General features: G+C 41.3%; 1 protein-coding gene across 1 annotated transcript; it reads right to left on the minus strand.

Moving 5' to 3' along the window:
* Positions 1-2,747: 2,747 nt before the first annotated feature.
* On the minus strand, positions 2,748-14,632 carry LOC132769077 (oocyte-specific histone RNA stem-loop-binding protein 2-like). The gene is made up of 6 exons (XM_067464795.1): positions 14,354-14,632; positions 5,925-6,020; positions 5,737-5,841; positions 5,329-5,493; positions 3,647-3,770; positions 2,748-3,035 (listed from the first exon to the last, which is right to left on the minus strand). The coding sequence occupies exons 1-6, from the start codon at positions 14,404-14,406 to the stop codon at positions 2,880-2,882; spliced, it is 699 nt and encodes a 232-aa protein (XP_067320896.1). The 5' UTR covers positions 14,407-14,632; the 3' UTR covers positions 2,748-2,879.
* Between the last annotated feature and the right edge of the window lie 102 nt (positions 14,633-14,734).

Raw genomic sequence — 14,734 nt, forward strand, 5'->3', positions numbered from 1 at the left:
ATAAAGCCCGACTGCTCATTGGAGGGAAGGATATTAGAAGCAAAGAGGAAGCATTTTGGCCACATAATGAGAAAACAGGAAAGCTTAAAGAAGACAATGATGCTGGGAAAAATGGAAGGAAAAAGGAAGAGGGGCCAACCAAGGGCAAGATGGATGGGATCCTTGAAGTGACTGGCTTGACCTTGAAGGAGCTGGGGGTGGTGACGGCTGACATGACATGGGTGGTGTAGGCTGGTCCATGAGGTCACGAAGAGTTGGAAATGACTAAAGGAATAAACAACAAAGATCGAATTGTTTCCAAAAGGTACCAAATAAAAAAATAATTGAAAAAATGAGTGATCAGTGGCAGCTCATTGTTGGCTTGGAGTACAATATTACGTACAGATCAAAACTACCAAAATGTATCAAATCACTGGGTTGCCGTGAGTTTCCAGGCTGTAAGGCCATGTTCCAGAAGCATTCTCTCCTGTCATTTTGCCCACATCTATGGCAGGCATCCTCAGAGGTTATGAGTTCTGTTGGAAACTAGGCAAGTGTGGTTTATATATCTGTGGAGTGTCCAGGATGGAAGAAAGAACTCTTGTCTGCTTGAGGCAAGTGTGAATGTTGCAATTGGCCATCTTAATTAGTATTTAAGGGCAGGACTGAAGACCAACAGGTCACAGATTCCAATCCAGTGACAGCACGGATGAGGTCCCTCCGTTAGCTCCGGATCCCCATGCAGGGATACGAGAGAAGCCTCCCACAAGGATGGTGAAACATCAAAACATTCTGGTGTCCCCTGGACAATGTCCTTGCAGATGGCCAATTCCCACACCCCAAGCGACTTGCAGTTTCTCAAGTCGCTCCTGACATGAAAAATACATTTAATGGCCTTGCAACTTCAAAGCTTGGCTGGTTGCAACATTCACACTTGCCTTAAGCAGACAAGAGTTCTTTCTCCCACCCTGGACATTATTCCACACATGTATGAACCTCACTTGCCTAGTTTCCAACAGGTCTCACAAACTCTGAGGATTCTTGCCATAGATGTAGGTGAAAAGTCAGGAGAGAATGCTTCTGGAACATGTCTATACAGCCTGGAAAACTCACAGCAACCCAGTGATTTCAGCCATGACAGCCTTTGACAACACATTGTATCAGATCACTTTGATACAAGGCTTGGGAAATTGCATTTTATGGCAAAAGCATATATATCCTCAGCTCTTCTCCACCCCAAATCCTTGTTCAGATAGATTTGGTTCCTTTAGGAAACAAGCTCCACAAATATAAACCAGCAATTGTTGGCAACTGAAGCTTAATGATTTGTAACCATAGGAGAAATATAAATAAATGCTAGCTTGTTCCACACACACACAAAGTAGCATCCAGGCTAGGAATGGCCAGCCAGAGGTGTATAACAACAGCCTTAAGGCATGATTGCAAAATCTAAAATACACCTCACACTGGTGTGACTTCATTGGAACCAGTCCGCCCATACTCCATACAGGTTTTTCCCCATGCTGTAGGCAAGTAACTGTCTGGGGTGCTTACACACAGGACAGCTTTGTTTCCATGTAAGGGGAAAGTACCAGAGCCTTCACCCCATGAACCCCACAAATCGATTCTGTACCCCACATGCAAATTTTGGAGGTGAGGAAAATGTAGTTTCTGGTTGCTTCAGAGTAACTGTTAAAATAGGCCTAATTAATACTATACCTCTTGGGAGGAGAGCAATGACCAATGTATTGGGAAGAGAGCAATAACCAATCTTGATAAAATAGTGAAGAGTAGAGACATCACATTGGCAATGAAGATCCCCATAGTTAAAGCAATGGTACTCCCTGTAGTAACCTATGGACGCGAAAGCTGGACCATAAGGAAGGCTGAACGAAGGAAGATAGACGCTTTTGAACTGTGATACTGGAGGAAAATTCTGAGAGTGCCTTGGACCGCAAGAAAATCAAACCAGTCCATCCTCCAGGAAATAATGCTCGACTGCTCACTGGAGGGAAGAATATTAGAGGCAAAGATGAAGTACTATGACCACATAATGAGAAAACAGGAAAGCTTGGAGAAGATAATGATGCTGGGGAAAATGGAGGGAAAAAAGAAGAGGGGCCGACCAAGGGCAAGATGGATGGATGGTATCCTTAAAGTGACTGGCTTGAGCTTGAAGGAGCTGGGAGTGGCCAAGGCCGACAAGGAGCTTTGGCGTGGACTGGTCCATGAGGTCACAAAGAGTTGGAAACAACTGAATGAATAAATATTATACTCCATGCTATGGTTTACCATTAACTCTGTACTGATGTGATGTTACTATTGAAATACAGTAATGAAAAGGAAATAAAGACAAACCTAATATAATACTGTCTTATAAAACAGCTTGGTGAATACAGAATGCTATTTTAGTTAAGGGTGTTTTTGCCAGTTGTTTGAATGCTAGTTAACAGAGTCTATTATCTTTGTGTCAAGCAGCTCTGATTTGCTCAAGTCAATGTGGGGCCTAAGAATGAGCTAATGTAGTCTTGTCTCCCAAAGTAATTTAGACAGAAATTCCATACTATAAGTTCATTGCTCAATTCCTACTTTCCCCCAAGTGTTCTATGGGATGACACTTGGAGGCAAGCACTATGCTCTTGTAATATTCACCACTAACTTTACAGGAACTTCCACCAAAGAAAAGTGAGTCAGTGTGACAATGCTTCTTCAATTAAGTGGCAATGGCAAGTGTTTTGCCTGAAATAAGTGGGCAAAAAGCAAACAGGTCACAAATGCAGAAATGTTTTTAATCCACAGCAAAATTATGGATATCATAATCAGCTATGGGCCACAAATAGATCACAAAGGTAAAAGGTATGAAGATATCCCAGGGTTTCCCCTTTAAGACACTGTAGCTTCTATAGCGTTAGCTGTTTAGTGGTCCCAGGAGAAGAAATTGGTAGCCAGGAGCAATATGGAGAGCCTTCCATGCATTCCAGGAAATATTCCCCGTTGGAAGGAATGTTTTCAGGCAGCCAAGGAGAAAAGAAGCCAAAAGGTGACAATTCAGCAAACTAAGAGGGGAAGAAAGCACAAAGCAGTTAGTTTGAATAAGTGGTCTGGTGGCCACACACAAGAAGAAATGACTCTGTCCTCAGCCCCCTGTAAAAGTGATGCCAGGCTTCAGATTTAATGCTCTAGGACAGGGGTTGCAAACTGCCATGACACATTTGTGTGTTGGTTGTTGTGTTTTGGAGTGTTGCACAAACCTCTATGCGAAATAACCAATAAATCATATTTTAACAATATAAATGAAAGGTGATTGCAAGATATGTTGTGTGCGTCCCCAGACATTTTGTTATAATGTATGTATGCACCTTTATCTCTTATAAGGGATTGGTCTAACCTCCAATTTGCTGGCAAAACTGAACTACTGTGTCATGAAAGGCTGCATGTCTAAAAAGTACGCCATCAACATGAAATGTTTGGAAAGCTCTGCTCTAGCACTTCACAGCTCAACAAATCAACAAAAGCATATTTGAACACATTGGCCAAAATCTCCTAGTCATTTAGTGAGCTGCCCTGAGTCCCTTCTGGGAGATGGTGGCAGGGTATAAATAAATATTATTACTTAACTTATCCTAAATAAAGCTACCAATTGCATTGTTGAATTAAGCCCCAATACCTGTCCTTCCAAGGCTTCTTTACACGTGTTTTCCAGAGTCCTCTGAGCCTCAGGCCATTCATTTGAAAAATGAGATAGGTGGTTCACCTTGTTCACCAGCTCCTGCCTTGCAAACAAAGAGTAGCTTCATTCCCATTGAGCCAGGCAGCCAAGAGCACTGGACACTTCAGGTCAGGGATGTCAAATTCATCATGGCCACATCAGCCTTGTAGTTCCCTTTAAGTTGAATCCATGGACAGAGAATCCGTGGATACTGAGGGCCAACTATATATCTTTATATGGTGGCCATTGCTCTTTAGTTTCTAGCCAGTTTGAGTCCCCACCTGTTATTGATCAACAACTCCCATCCCTTTTGATTATCCGTCATGTGAACTGGGGATAATGGGAATTACAACCCAATAGCACTTGTGGCTCTGAGGTTGGGGAAAGGTTAAATGACATTTTAAAGTCGGACATCATATCCACAAGTCTTGTATCTAAATTCAAACTCCACTGTCCTGACTAAACAAAAACAGACTGCAGCCTTTTAGATGTTACTGTATCACAAATCCCATTCACTCTAGCCATTATGAGGAATGTAGGAGTTGTAGTCCAACATCCAGAGGGTCACATAAAATGACATGATGGGTTGGATTTGGCCTGTGAGCCTCAAGTTTGACACATGTGCCTTTGGCCATAGGGCAGGAGTGGGCAATCTGCAGAAACTGGTCTAAATTGAAAACCTATCCTGGCCAAAGTCAACTGCTCTTTTCCACTGGAGAGGATGCGAGTGAGAAGAAAATAAAACTGGACAGCTTGTCCACTTTTGACTTTGGTTTCAATTTCAACAAGCCTTTGAAAAATCACCTCTGAAGCAATGTAACCATTGTCAGGGGACAGGAAAGGTTTCTCCACCCTGACACAGAATGAAAGCTAGCAAGCCATTTTCCTTTCCCTATAATTTGGGAAAGAGGTGCAGAGTTTCCCTTTTTATCAGTGCCAATACCCAAATAGGGAAAACCAAACACTTCTTCCTACCCCCAAACCTCTGTGGTCTAGTTGCTGGAAAACAGGTAACAGTTTAAACGACTATTTTTTGGTCGTATCAGGAGTGACTTGAGAAACTGCAAGTCGCTTCTGGTGTGAGAGAATTGGCCGTCTGCAAGGACGTCGCCCAGGGGACGCCCGGATGTTTTGATGTTTTATCATCCTTGTGGGAGGCTTCTCTCATGTCCCCGCATGAACAACTGAAGATTATGTATATTTCCTCACTTTAATGTCCCACTTGTATTATTTCCTCCTTTCCACGTACACATGACCACCGCACCTGGGGAATTCACAGACCATGGTACAAAATACACCCAGCTCCAATGGCACAAGAACCATTTGCTCTCATTGAGGAACACGACAGCTCTGTTGACAATTAACTCTGTCTCCATGGTGATAAGAAATACCAGGGAGAGTGCATATATAGACTAGGCCTGCGGTTCCTGAATAGTGTGTGAGGATTACTTTATAAATGGGTCACCAGGCTGCCAGCAATGAATGCTGCACAATAAAAGAAGTTCTCCCTAAAATGGAACTGAGACTAAGTACAAGCCGGTCGATTAACAAATTCCATTGACAAGTCAAATGTTTGGGTGGAAACATTGGACTTGTACATAGCTGTGTGAACCCGATTTTCATGTCAAAACTATTATCCTGTAAAGCAGAAAGAAAAATGGACAAATACTTCCCTCTCAAGTCCAGGTGGGTCCCAGCTATGTAGTGCCCTTCGCCACAACTTGATCTGCATGTCCCATGAGCGGCGACTGTATTTCTTATATTTATTCGGCGTGCATGGATGAACGCCCAACTGCCGAGTAGCCCTGGAATGAAGCAGTCCACATGAGGGCTTCCTGAAGTGGCAACCCAGCAAAGTTGATAAATACCTTTCACAGCTCCCTTAAGGTAAGATACAGAAATGAGTGTGCCAAAAGCCAAGTCCTTGTGGTAGGATTCAAGGAGAAAAGGTATCAGACCCCATCACATATTGGAAAGAAGAGCTGCAAGTTTCAAACTTCTGCTATGCAAAGATAAAAATTTTGAGATAAGCTACAAGCATTGCTCACTTGGGAACCTCCTGGACAAAGCACTGGTATCCAATAGTGTTTTTCCCATAATCTATTTGCTTCTGCCTCCTTTTCAAAACAGATTCATCTGTCTCCACATTAGACCTGCAGAGGAGGACCAAGATGCACTACTAGAAATTGAAACAATGCTCTCGGTGAAATATAGCAGCAGTTTTAATAATACTCACATGGACCTTGAGCTTTGTTTCAAACCTGGGCTTGGACCCGGACCCACACCCACACTCACCATCTTTACTCCAAGAGAGAAGGGCCGAGTTGAAGGTCTGTCCCAAGAAAACACCATGGAAAAATATGTTAAAGTCAGCTTATTACAAACTCAGTCTAGTAGTCATGATTTTAAGGTGGTCCTTAATCCACCTTATTTTATTATAAAGCATATCAAGCATTTCTGAAATCTAGATTATGGTTTGGGAGAGTTACTTTTTTATTACAGCTCCCAGAATCCTCAGCCACCACAGCCTGGGGTGACGTTTGCTGAGGAATGTTAGCAGTAAGGGAAAGGAAAATACATACAAGGAATTGAACGGGGCAAACTTCATGATCGAACAAATAAAATAATACATAGAGCAGAACTACAATTGCTCCCAGAGGAAGGGGGGTGGGGAGGGAAGAAGAGGGAAAAGGAAAAATTGGATAGGTATAAGTACCGTAGTAGAAATCATCAGAATTCTTTGAGAATATATGGGATTCTTTTTTGTAAAGATGACTGTGACAATGTTACATTCTTATATGAACAAATAAAAATATAATAAACTAGCCATCCCCTGCCACGCGTTACTGTGGCCTCAGTCTGCTGATCTGGAAATAAAGTAAGGAGAAAGTATTGGTTTCTAATATACGTAATGTCTTTATGCTTGTGGGTAAACAGTATTTCTTGTTTCTTTGTCAGTGTTGATGTGGAAATTGTCTGGTTTGCCTACTCTGGAACAGGCAACATATTATTATGCTTCTTTAGGGGTCCCTTTCAAATCTATGATACTATATCTGTGTGTGTGTGTGTGTATCATATCTATCTATATGTAAACCGCATTGAGTCGCCTGGTTGGGCTGAAAAATGCGGTATAGAAATAAAGCAAATAAATAAATAAATAATATGTATGGCTGGATGGCTCTTTGTCAGGAGGCCTTCGATTACATTTTCTTGCCCTGGTGAAGGGAGTTGGACTGGATGGCCTTAAGAATTTTCTGTTGGTCATGGGGGTTCTGTGTGGGAAGTTTGGCCCAATTATGTCATTTGTGGGGTTCAGAATGCTCTTTGGTTGTAGCTGAACTATAAATCCCAGTAACTACAAATCCCAAATGTCAAGGTCTATTTTCCCCAAACTCCATTTGTGGAATATTCGTGCCAAATTTAGTCCAGATCCATCATTGTTTGAGTCCACAGTGCTCTCTGGATGTAGGTGAACTACAGCTTCCAAACTCAAGGTCAATGCCCACCAAACCCTTCTAGTGTTTTCTGTTGGTCATGGGAGTCCTGTATGCCAAGTTTGGTTCAATTCCATCATTGGTGGGGTGCAGAATGCTCTTTGATTGTAGGTCAACTATAAATCCCAGCGACTACAACTCCCAAATGACAAAATTATTATTTTTGTAGTGATGGTCACTTGTTGGCCTGATAGGTGACTTGTGTCCAAATTTGGTGTCAATTCGCCCAGTGTTTTGAGTTATGTTAATCCCACAAATGAACATTACATTTTTATTTATATACACAATAAATAACTTTTCCAAGCTATGATCCAGAGTTACAAAAAAAAACCTGCACATGGTCTACTGTTATTACAAGATTTTTGAATTTACAAACAGCACTTATTCCTCAGAAACAAAAAAGAGAGAGGACCGAGGCATTGGGAGCCCATTAATCCTTTGAGCAGCAAAAGCTCTCTCTAGGGACTAACAGATGAAACTCCACAGCAAAGGAAGCATTCTAACATTTCAGATCCATATCGAGATCAGAATGTGCTGTTTTAAACTCCATGGAAACAAACTATAAACTGTGAAATAAATTTTTATCTCTTCCCAACTGAAATCAGTACAAAGCTTCTGTGGACTTTACTTATGCAAGCATTTAATGGAATACAAAAAAGATGCGTTGTTCCATTTTCTATTACTTTCCAAATGCATCAAGCTAGTCTGCATTAATACCCTGTTTTACTCCCATGGTATGGTCATGACTCTTCAGTTGTTCTAATAAAGAGACCACCTTTATAGATCATCTGACCATTAAAAAGAATCAGAGTACTTTTTGCATCCCCACAGGTTATATTTAACAATTATCAAACCTCTGACCAATCTCTTGACTGCTTTCCTGACAGCAAATATGGATAGGCTTTAGGGCAGTGGTTCTCAACCTGTGGGTCCCCAGATATGTTGGCCTCCAACTCCCAGAAATCCTAACAACTGGTAAACTGGCTGGGATTTCTGGGAGTTGTAGGCCAAAACACCTGGGGACCCACAAGTTGAGAACCACTGCTTTAGGGTCTCGTGCATCATTGACCAAGTCATGTGTTATAAATTCTCTAGCACAACAATTATAAACCCCTGACCAATCTCTTGGCTGCTTTCCTGACAGCAAACCATTAGAGGAAGAGAAAAAATAGATTAATATGGGCTCATCTACCATACATCTTGAGATCACATTTTATCATGAAACATAGTGTTCTATTCTGCTGCAGGATGATTGTAAAGTTTTACATTCATCCTGCAATTAGAAGAACAATTAGAAAATATGTACAATGACAATCGGAACATTATAGTGAATTATTTTTGGATCATGTGATTTTAATATTTATATTAAGATGTTTTTGTTTTAATGTTTTAATGTTATTTATGTCTTATGTTTTAATGATTTGATGGCTTTAATTTATAGTTGTATGTTAGTGTTTATTACGATTTTTCTTTTTACATGCATGTTGGCATTGAATTTTTGAATTTTAGTATGTTGTAAACTGCCTTGAGTCCCCCTCAGGGAGGAGAAAGGCGATATATATAAATATAGTAAATAAATAGTAAATAAATTACATTGCTTTTTTGTATATTTAGGCCATCATGGTTTGAATTACTTGAACAATTTTCCTGAGTTCTTTGCCTTTGTATTTCACTGTATTAATTGTTAAATAACACAGAAATTTACTATGATAGACAGTATATAGTGTAACTGTTTTAACAAACCAGTGCCACGATTTAAAGAGTGAAAGGAGCTGCTAGTTCATTCAAGATTAATTCTACCACTGTATTCACTTGAATCTAATGCTCACCTTCTTTGGCTGAATTACCTTGCCAAAATTAGGGTGCTCATTAAATTCGTGTAATAGGGTAATCTTGGTGCTGAGCCAAGCAAAAGGGGGAAGCTGCTTCAGACACACCTGGAACTTCTAATTGAGATACATCTTCTCTCATTTAATTGCCATGTTTCAATTATATATAATCCTGGGATTTATAGCTTGATGAGGCATCTGCATTCTTTTTCAGAGAAGCCTCAATGCCCTGTAAAACTATAGTTCCCATGATTCCATAGCATTGAACCAAGTCAGTTAAAGTGCATTAATTCAACAGCATAGATGCACCAAGGTTTTCTTTTCCATTACTGGAAGCTTCGGTGTTTCAACACAATTGTTTTTAATGAAGGAAGTCCAAGCAGGCACCAACTGCAATGGCCATTTTACAAAGAGTGCACCTTACATTCATCAACAAATCCTTTTTTTGGTTTCACGTTTTTGAAAATTGAGGTGCGCATTAGATTCAATAGCAAATTAAGACTGGGGTAAATACAGGTACTGTATTTTTTTTTTTTTTTGGCATATAAGACTACTTTTTAACCCAGGAAAATCTTCTCAAAAGTCGGGGGCCATCTTATACACCAGGTGTCATCTTATAGGGCAGGTGCTGAAACTTCCAAGCTGGAATGGAGAATCTGCGATCGCCACATATGGTTGGGGGAGCTCAAAAACAGCTGCGTCTGCATCCCCGCCGTATGCGGCGACTATATGAAAGCAGCAAGTGCGTACGTTGGAAGAAGGGCAGTCTTATATGGCGAGTATATCCAAACTCTATATTTTAACTGGAAAAGTTGGGGATCATCATATATGCCGGAAAATACGGTACTTCTTTCTCCCAACTCAAAATTCTGAAACATCAAACATTTCCTGAACGTATTTATTAGCTAAAATCAATAACTGTAACCTTCTCTGCTTCAACATTTTCAGCAGGTATGCCAGTTTCTATTTGGCAGCCAAGGCTGTTATACATTTAAGCAAACCTACCAAATATCCTAAAGGTGCCAGATCTTTTTTGAGCTTGGAAGCTAAGCAGAGCAAGCCCTGATGAATACTTGGATGGGAGACTACCAATGCCTGGTGTTGTGGGCTCTATTTCAAAGGAAGGAACTGGCAAAACCACCTCTGAGGATTCCTTAAGAAAACCTTATGAGATTCATGGGGTGATGGTAAGTTGACAGGTGACTAGAAGGCACATAACAGAACCAAAGCCAAAGAGGGGCATTGTTGATGTTTATAGCCATGCTATATTCAGCATGGTGAAGTGGTCTATGAACCTAGAGTGGTCTGAGCATTGGAATGAAGTGCAACACTGTCTGAGCTCTGCAAGTGCTGCAGTTTTTGAATGAAACACGAGTGTTTGAAGATCAGGACATTTGTAGGGAGAACAAGATGCTTGTTTACAAAGCTATTGACCGTTTACTGTGAAACATGGACCGTCTACAAATGCCACTCTCAACTTCTGAAAGATTCCATCAGCATTGCCTCAAAAAAAATCTTGCAAATTGCTCGGAAAGACAGGCAGAAAATGTCAGTGTTCTGGCAGAAGAAAAGACTACCAGCACTGAAGTGATGGTCCTCCATCAACTTGGCTAGGCTGGCCACGTTGTTTGAATACCCAGTCACAATCTCCCAAAGTAGTTACTTTAGTCTCAGCTCAAGAATGGAAAACAGAATGTCAGTGGACAGCAAATAAAGATTTAAAGATGGGCTTAAAGCTAATCTTAAAAAAATGTGGAACAAACACAAAAAACTGGGAAGCCCTGGTCCTCAAGCATTCCTCGACTGGAGGTCAGCTTGTTACCAACAGTGCTGTGAATTCAATGAGGTTCAAACAGAAAGCGAAAAGGAGAAATGCACCAAGGAAGGTGCATCAAGCAAACCCTTGCTGTGACCGCCTTCCTGCTGGAAATCTGTGTCCTCGTTGTGAACAACCATGAGCATCCAGAACAGGTGTCTACAGTCAGTTATGGAACCACCACCAAGACTTTACCCTTGGAAGACTATCTTACTCCGCCACAACTGATCACCTATGAATTATTACTCTGAAGACCAGAGTTCAGTTCCCTTTTTGGCCACAGAAAACCCCATGATAAGATCACCATAAGTCAAAAAGAACCTGAAGGCAAACAACAAATATTCATCGTCTTTTTTCATCCTACCCCTATTTTGGTGATCTACTAGTCTATTTCAAAAACAGGTGACATACTAGCAGTGAGCTGCAGCTCTTAAGGTTAGACATTTGTTTTATGAACACCCAATGCATAAGATGATCATCCAAGCAGTTTCCTGTAAATGAGTAACAAGTCGCAGATATTGTGTTGGTCCAGACCAGGGGTCCTCAAACTAAGGCCCGGGGCCCGAATACAACCCTCCAACATCATTTACCTGGCCCTCACTAAGAGTCAACCTAAGTCTGAAACAACTTGAAAGCACACAACAACAACCACAACAACCATCCTATCTCATCAGCCAAAAGCAGGCCCAAACTTCCCACTGAAATACTAGTAAGTTTATATTAAAAATCATTCATTTTAATTATTGTATTGTTTTTAAGTGTGTGTGTGTGGGGGGGGGGGTGTTGCACTACAAATAAGATATGTGCGGTGTGCATAGGCATTCATGTTTGGGAGTTCTAGGCCAAAAAACTCTGTTTAAAAAGTTTGTGGACCCCTGGTCCAGACAATAAAAACAAAATTGAAAAGCCAATTTCCAGACTAACTTTTCACCACTTTTTATATTGTTCATAACAGGAACAAAGCCTTAAATGTAACCATCCTTATGGTGAGAAATGATGCTGTTAAGAAAAGCAAAACTAGAATTAGTCCGAAAGGAGCAGAGGAGCTTCTTACATCCATTCTTTCCACAAGTTAGTGCTTGTTTAAAATGCAGGATGTTTCAAAAAGATGCACCTGATTTGAAATCACGATCTGCTATCAGAAACTACCCATAAATGAAACACTTCCTACTTGAAAAGGTGGGGCATAGAATTTCAAATGATTACTGCTAGGTTCTTCTCCCAATACACAAATAGTCTTTAGCCAGAGTTAGAGGACATTTCTTCTCCTGCAACTAGAAAACAAACATTTACTATTTTGAGCCCCTGCTAAAACCCAATTGTCCAGTTTAGACCAGTGGTTCTCACTCTTTGGTCCTCCAGGTATTTTGGACTAGAGTTCCCAGAATCCCTGACAATAGGCCAAACTGGCTGGGACTTCAGGGAGTTGAAGTTCCAAAGGCATCACAGGTTAAGGCTATTTGGGGCACATGTGTGCATCTATACTATAGAATTAATGCAGTTTGGCTCCACTTTAACCACGATGGCTCAAGACTATGGAAACCTAGGAGTTGTAGTTTTCCAAGATCTTAGGTTTTTTCTACCAAACAGAGCTCTAGAGCCTCACTGAGCTACAGTTCCCATGATTCCATAGCATCAAGCCATGGCAGTTAAAGTGGCCTCAAACTCCACTTATTCCTACAGTGTAGATCAGGTCTGGGCCAACTTGGGCCCTCCAGGTATTTTGGACTTCAACTTCCATCATTCCTAACAGCCTCGGGCCCCTTCCTTTCCCCCCTCAGCCGCTTAAGCGGCTGAGTCACCATGAGTCACCTTCGGCTTTGAGAAAGGCGGGATAGAAATATCATAAATAAATAAATAATAGAGTTTGCCTATGCCTGGAGTAGATGCACCTCAAAACTAGGGGGAAAAGGGAAGAGGAGGGGGGCAGGGGGCAGTTCCACCTTGTCTCCTGTGCTATGCTAATAATATAATATATAATATAATATTGGGTTGTTGTAGGTTTTGTTGGGATATATGGCCATGTTCTAGAAGCATTTTCTCCTGATGTTTCGCCTGCATCTATGGCAAGCATCCTCAGAGGTAGTGAGGACCTCACTCCTCTGAGGATGCTTGCCATAGATGCAGGTGAAACGTCAGGAGAAAATGCCTCTAGAACAGGGGTCCTCAAACTTTTTAAACAGAGGACCAGGTCAGTCTGTCAAACTGTTGGAGGGCTGGATTAGAATTTGAAAAAAAAATGAATTCCTATGCACACTGCACATGTGTTATTTGTAGTGCAAAAAAACCCAAACACTTAAGACAATACAATATTTAAAATGAAGAATAATTTTAACAAATATAAACGTTTTAGTATTTCAATGGGAAGTGTGGGCCTGCTTTTGGCTCATGAGATAGGATTATTGTTGTTGTTGTTGTTGTGTGCTTTCAAGTCATTTCAGACTTAGGTTGACCCTGAGCGGGAGCCTTGGAGGGCCGCATCTAGCCCCCAGGCCTTAGTTTGAGGACCCCTGCTCTAGAACATGGCCATATAGCCCGAAAAACCTACAACAACCCAGCGATGCCAGCCATGAAAGCCTTCGAGAATACATTAATATAATATTATTCATTTATTTATTTACCATTTTTATATACTGCTCTTCTCAGCCCATGGGTGACTCAGGGCAGTATAATATAATATAATGTAGACTAACAGAATATTTATAATAATATAATGTAATGCAATATACTACTATTTATTTATTTATTATTTATTTATCGTGTCAGGGGCAACCAGATAATTGTATTACATTTCTAACAGAACAAAAGCAAACAAACAAACAGACAAATAACAAAATTGGCAGGTTTGGTAGTTGATTAAATGTCCTTTGACCAGTATCTGGTCACTTGGAGTGCCTCTGGTGTTGCTGCAAGAAGGTCCTCCATTGTGCATGTAGCAGGGCTCAGGTTGCATTGCAGCAGGTGGTCAGTGGTTTGCTCTTCTCCATAATTATAATAATATGATATTATAATTAAATATTTATATTACATGTAATTACTAATGTTGTTGTTGTTCATTTGTTCAGTCGTCTCCGACTCTTCGTGACCTCATGGACCAGTCCACGCCAGAGCTCCCTGTCGGCCGTCACCACCCCCAGCTCCTTCAAGGTCACTCCAGTCACTTCAAGGATGCCATCCATCCATCTTGCCCTTGGTCGGCCCCTCTTCCTTTTGCCTTCCACTTTCCCCAGCATAATTGTCTTCTCTAGGCTTTGCTGTCTCCTCATGATGTGGCCAAAGTATAATGGTGTAGTACAATATAGTAATATTTAATACTGAAATTGTACTATGCTAATAACATAATATAGTGTATCTGTATATGTGTGTGTGTGTGTGTATGTATGTATCTATATATATATATCTTGTAAACCACTCTGAGTCCCCTTCCGGGTGAGAAGGGCGGCATATAAATGTCGTAAATCAATAACTATCTTCCCTTAGCCCTGTTTAGGACTGCTAGGCTGCCTCTCCTTCCACAGTCTGTTACCTGCTGCTCCCGGGAGCCCAGCTCTCAGTCCCAATTCGTCCACACTGCATCATCCACCAAGAACATCACCGGCGTAGTTCTAAGGAGTCTGTCTCCACCTCCACGGTTTAAATCTCCCTCCTCGTGAAAGGCAGGGCGGAGCCTGGAACGCATCTCCAACCAATCGCATCGGGTTGGGTAAGTCCTCTGTTCAGTGATTGGCTGGACTGGATCAGGTTGGCTATCCTCCACCGCCGAAAAATAACAAAAAGGATCAGGAAGTCCCCGCCTACCGCGGCTTCTTCCAATAAGCTTTTCCACGCGCCCTCCTCCTTGACGTCACTGCGAGCATCGGACCAATGAGAAAGCTGTTGAAAGGACAGCCGGAGCTTTTCTTCTTCT

Source organism: Anolis sagrei, chromosome 2 (assembly GCF_037176765.1).
Source record: "Anolis sagrei isolate rAnoSag1 chromosome 2, rAnoSag1.mat, whole genome shotgun sequence".
Taxonomy (NCBI): domain Eukaryota; kingdom Metazoa; phylum Chordata; class Lepidosauria; order Squamata; family Dactyloidae; genus Anolis; species Anolis sagrei.

Bases quoted from the DNA above. Each gene is read 5' to 3' on its own strand.
- LOC132769077 (XM_067464795.1), bottom strand. From the start codon at position 14,406: ATGATGCAGTGTGGACGAATTGGGACTGAGAGCTGGGCTCCCGGGAGC. The intron at 6,021-14,353 runs GTAACAGACTGT...TTCTTGGGACAG, and splicing joins TGGGCTCCCGGGAGCAGCAG to ACCTTCAACTCGGCCCTTCT. The intron at 3,771-5,328 runs AGGATAATAGTT...ATGGGAATGAAG, and splicing joins CATTTTTCTTTCTGCTTTAC to CTACTCTTTGTTTGCAAGGC.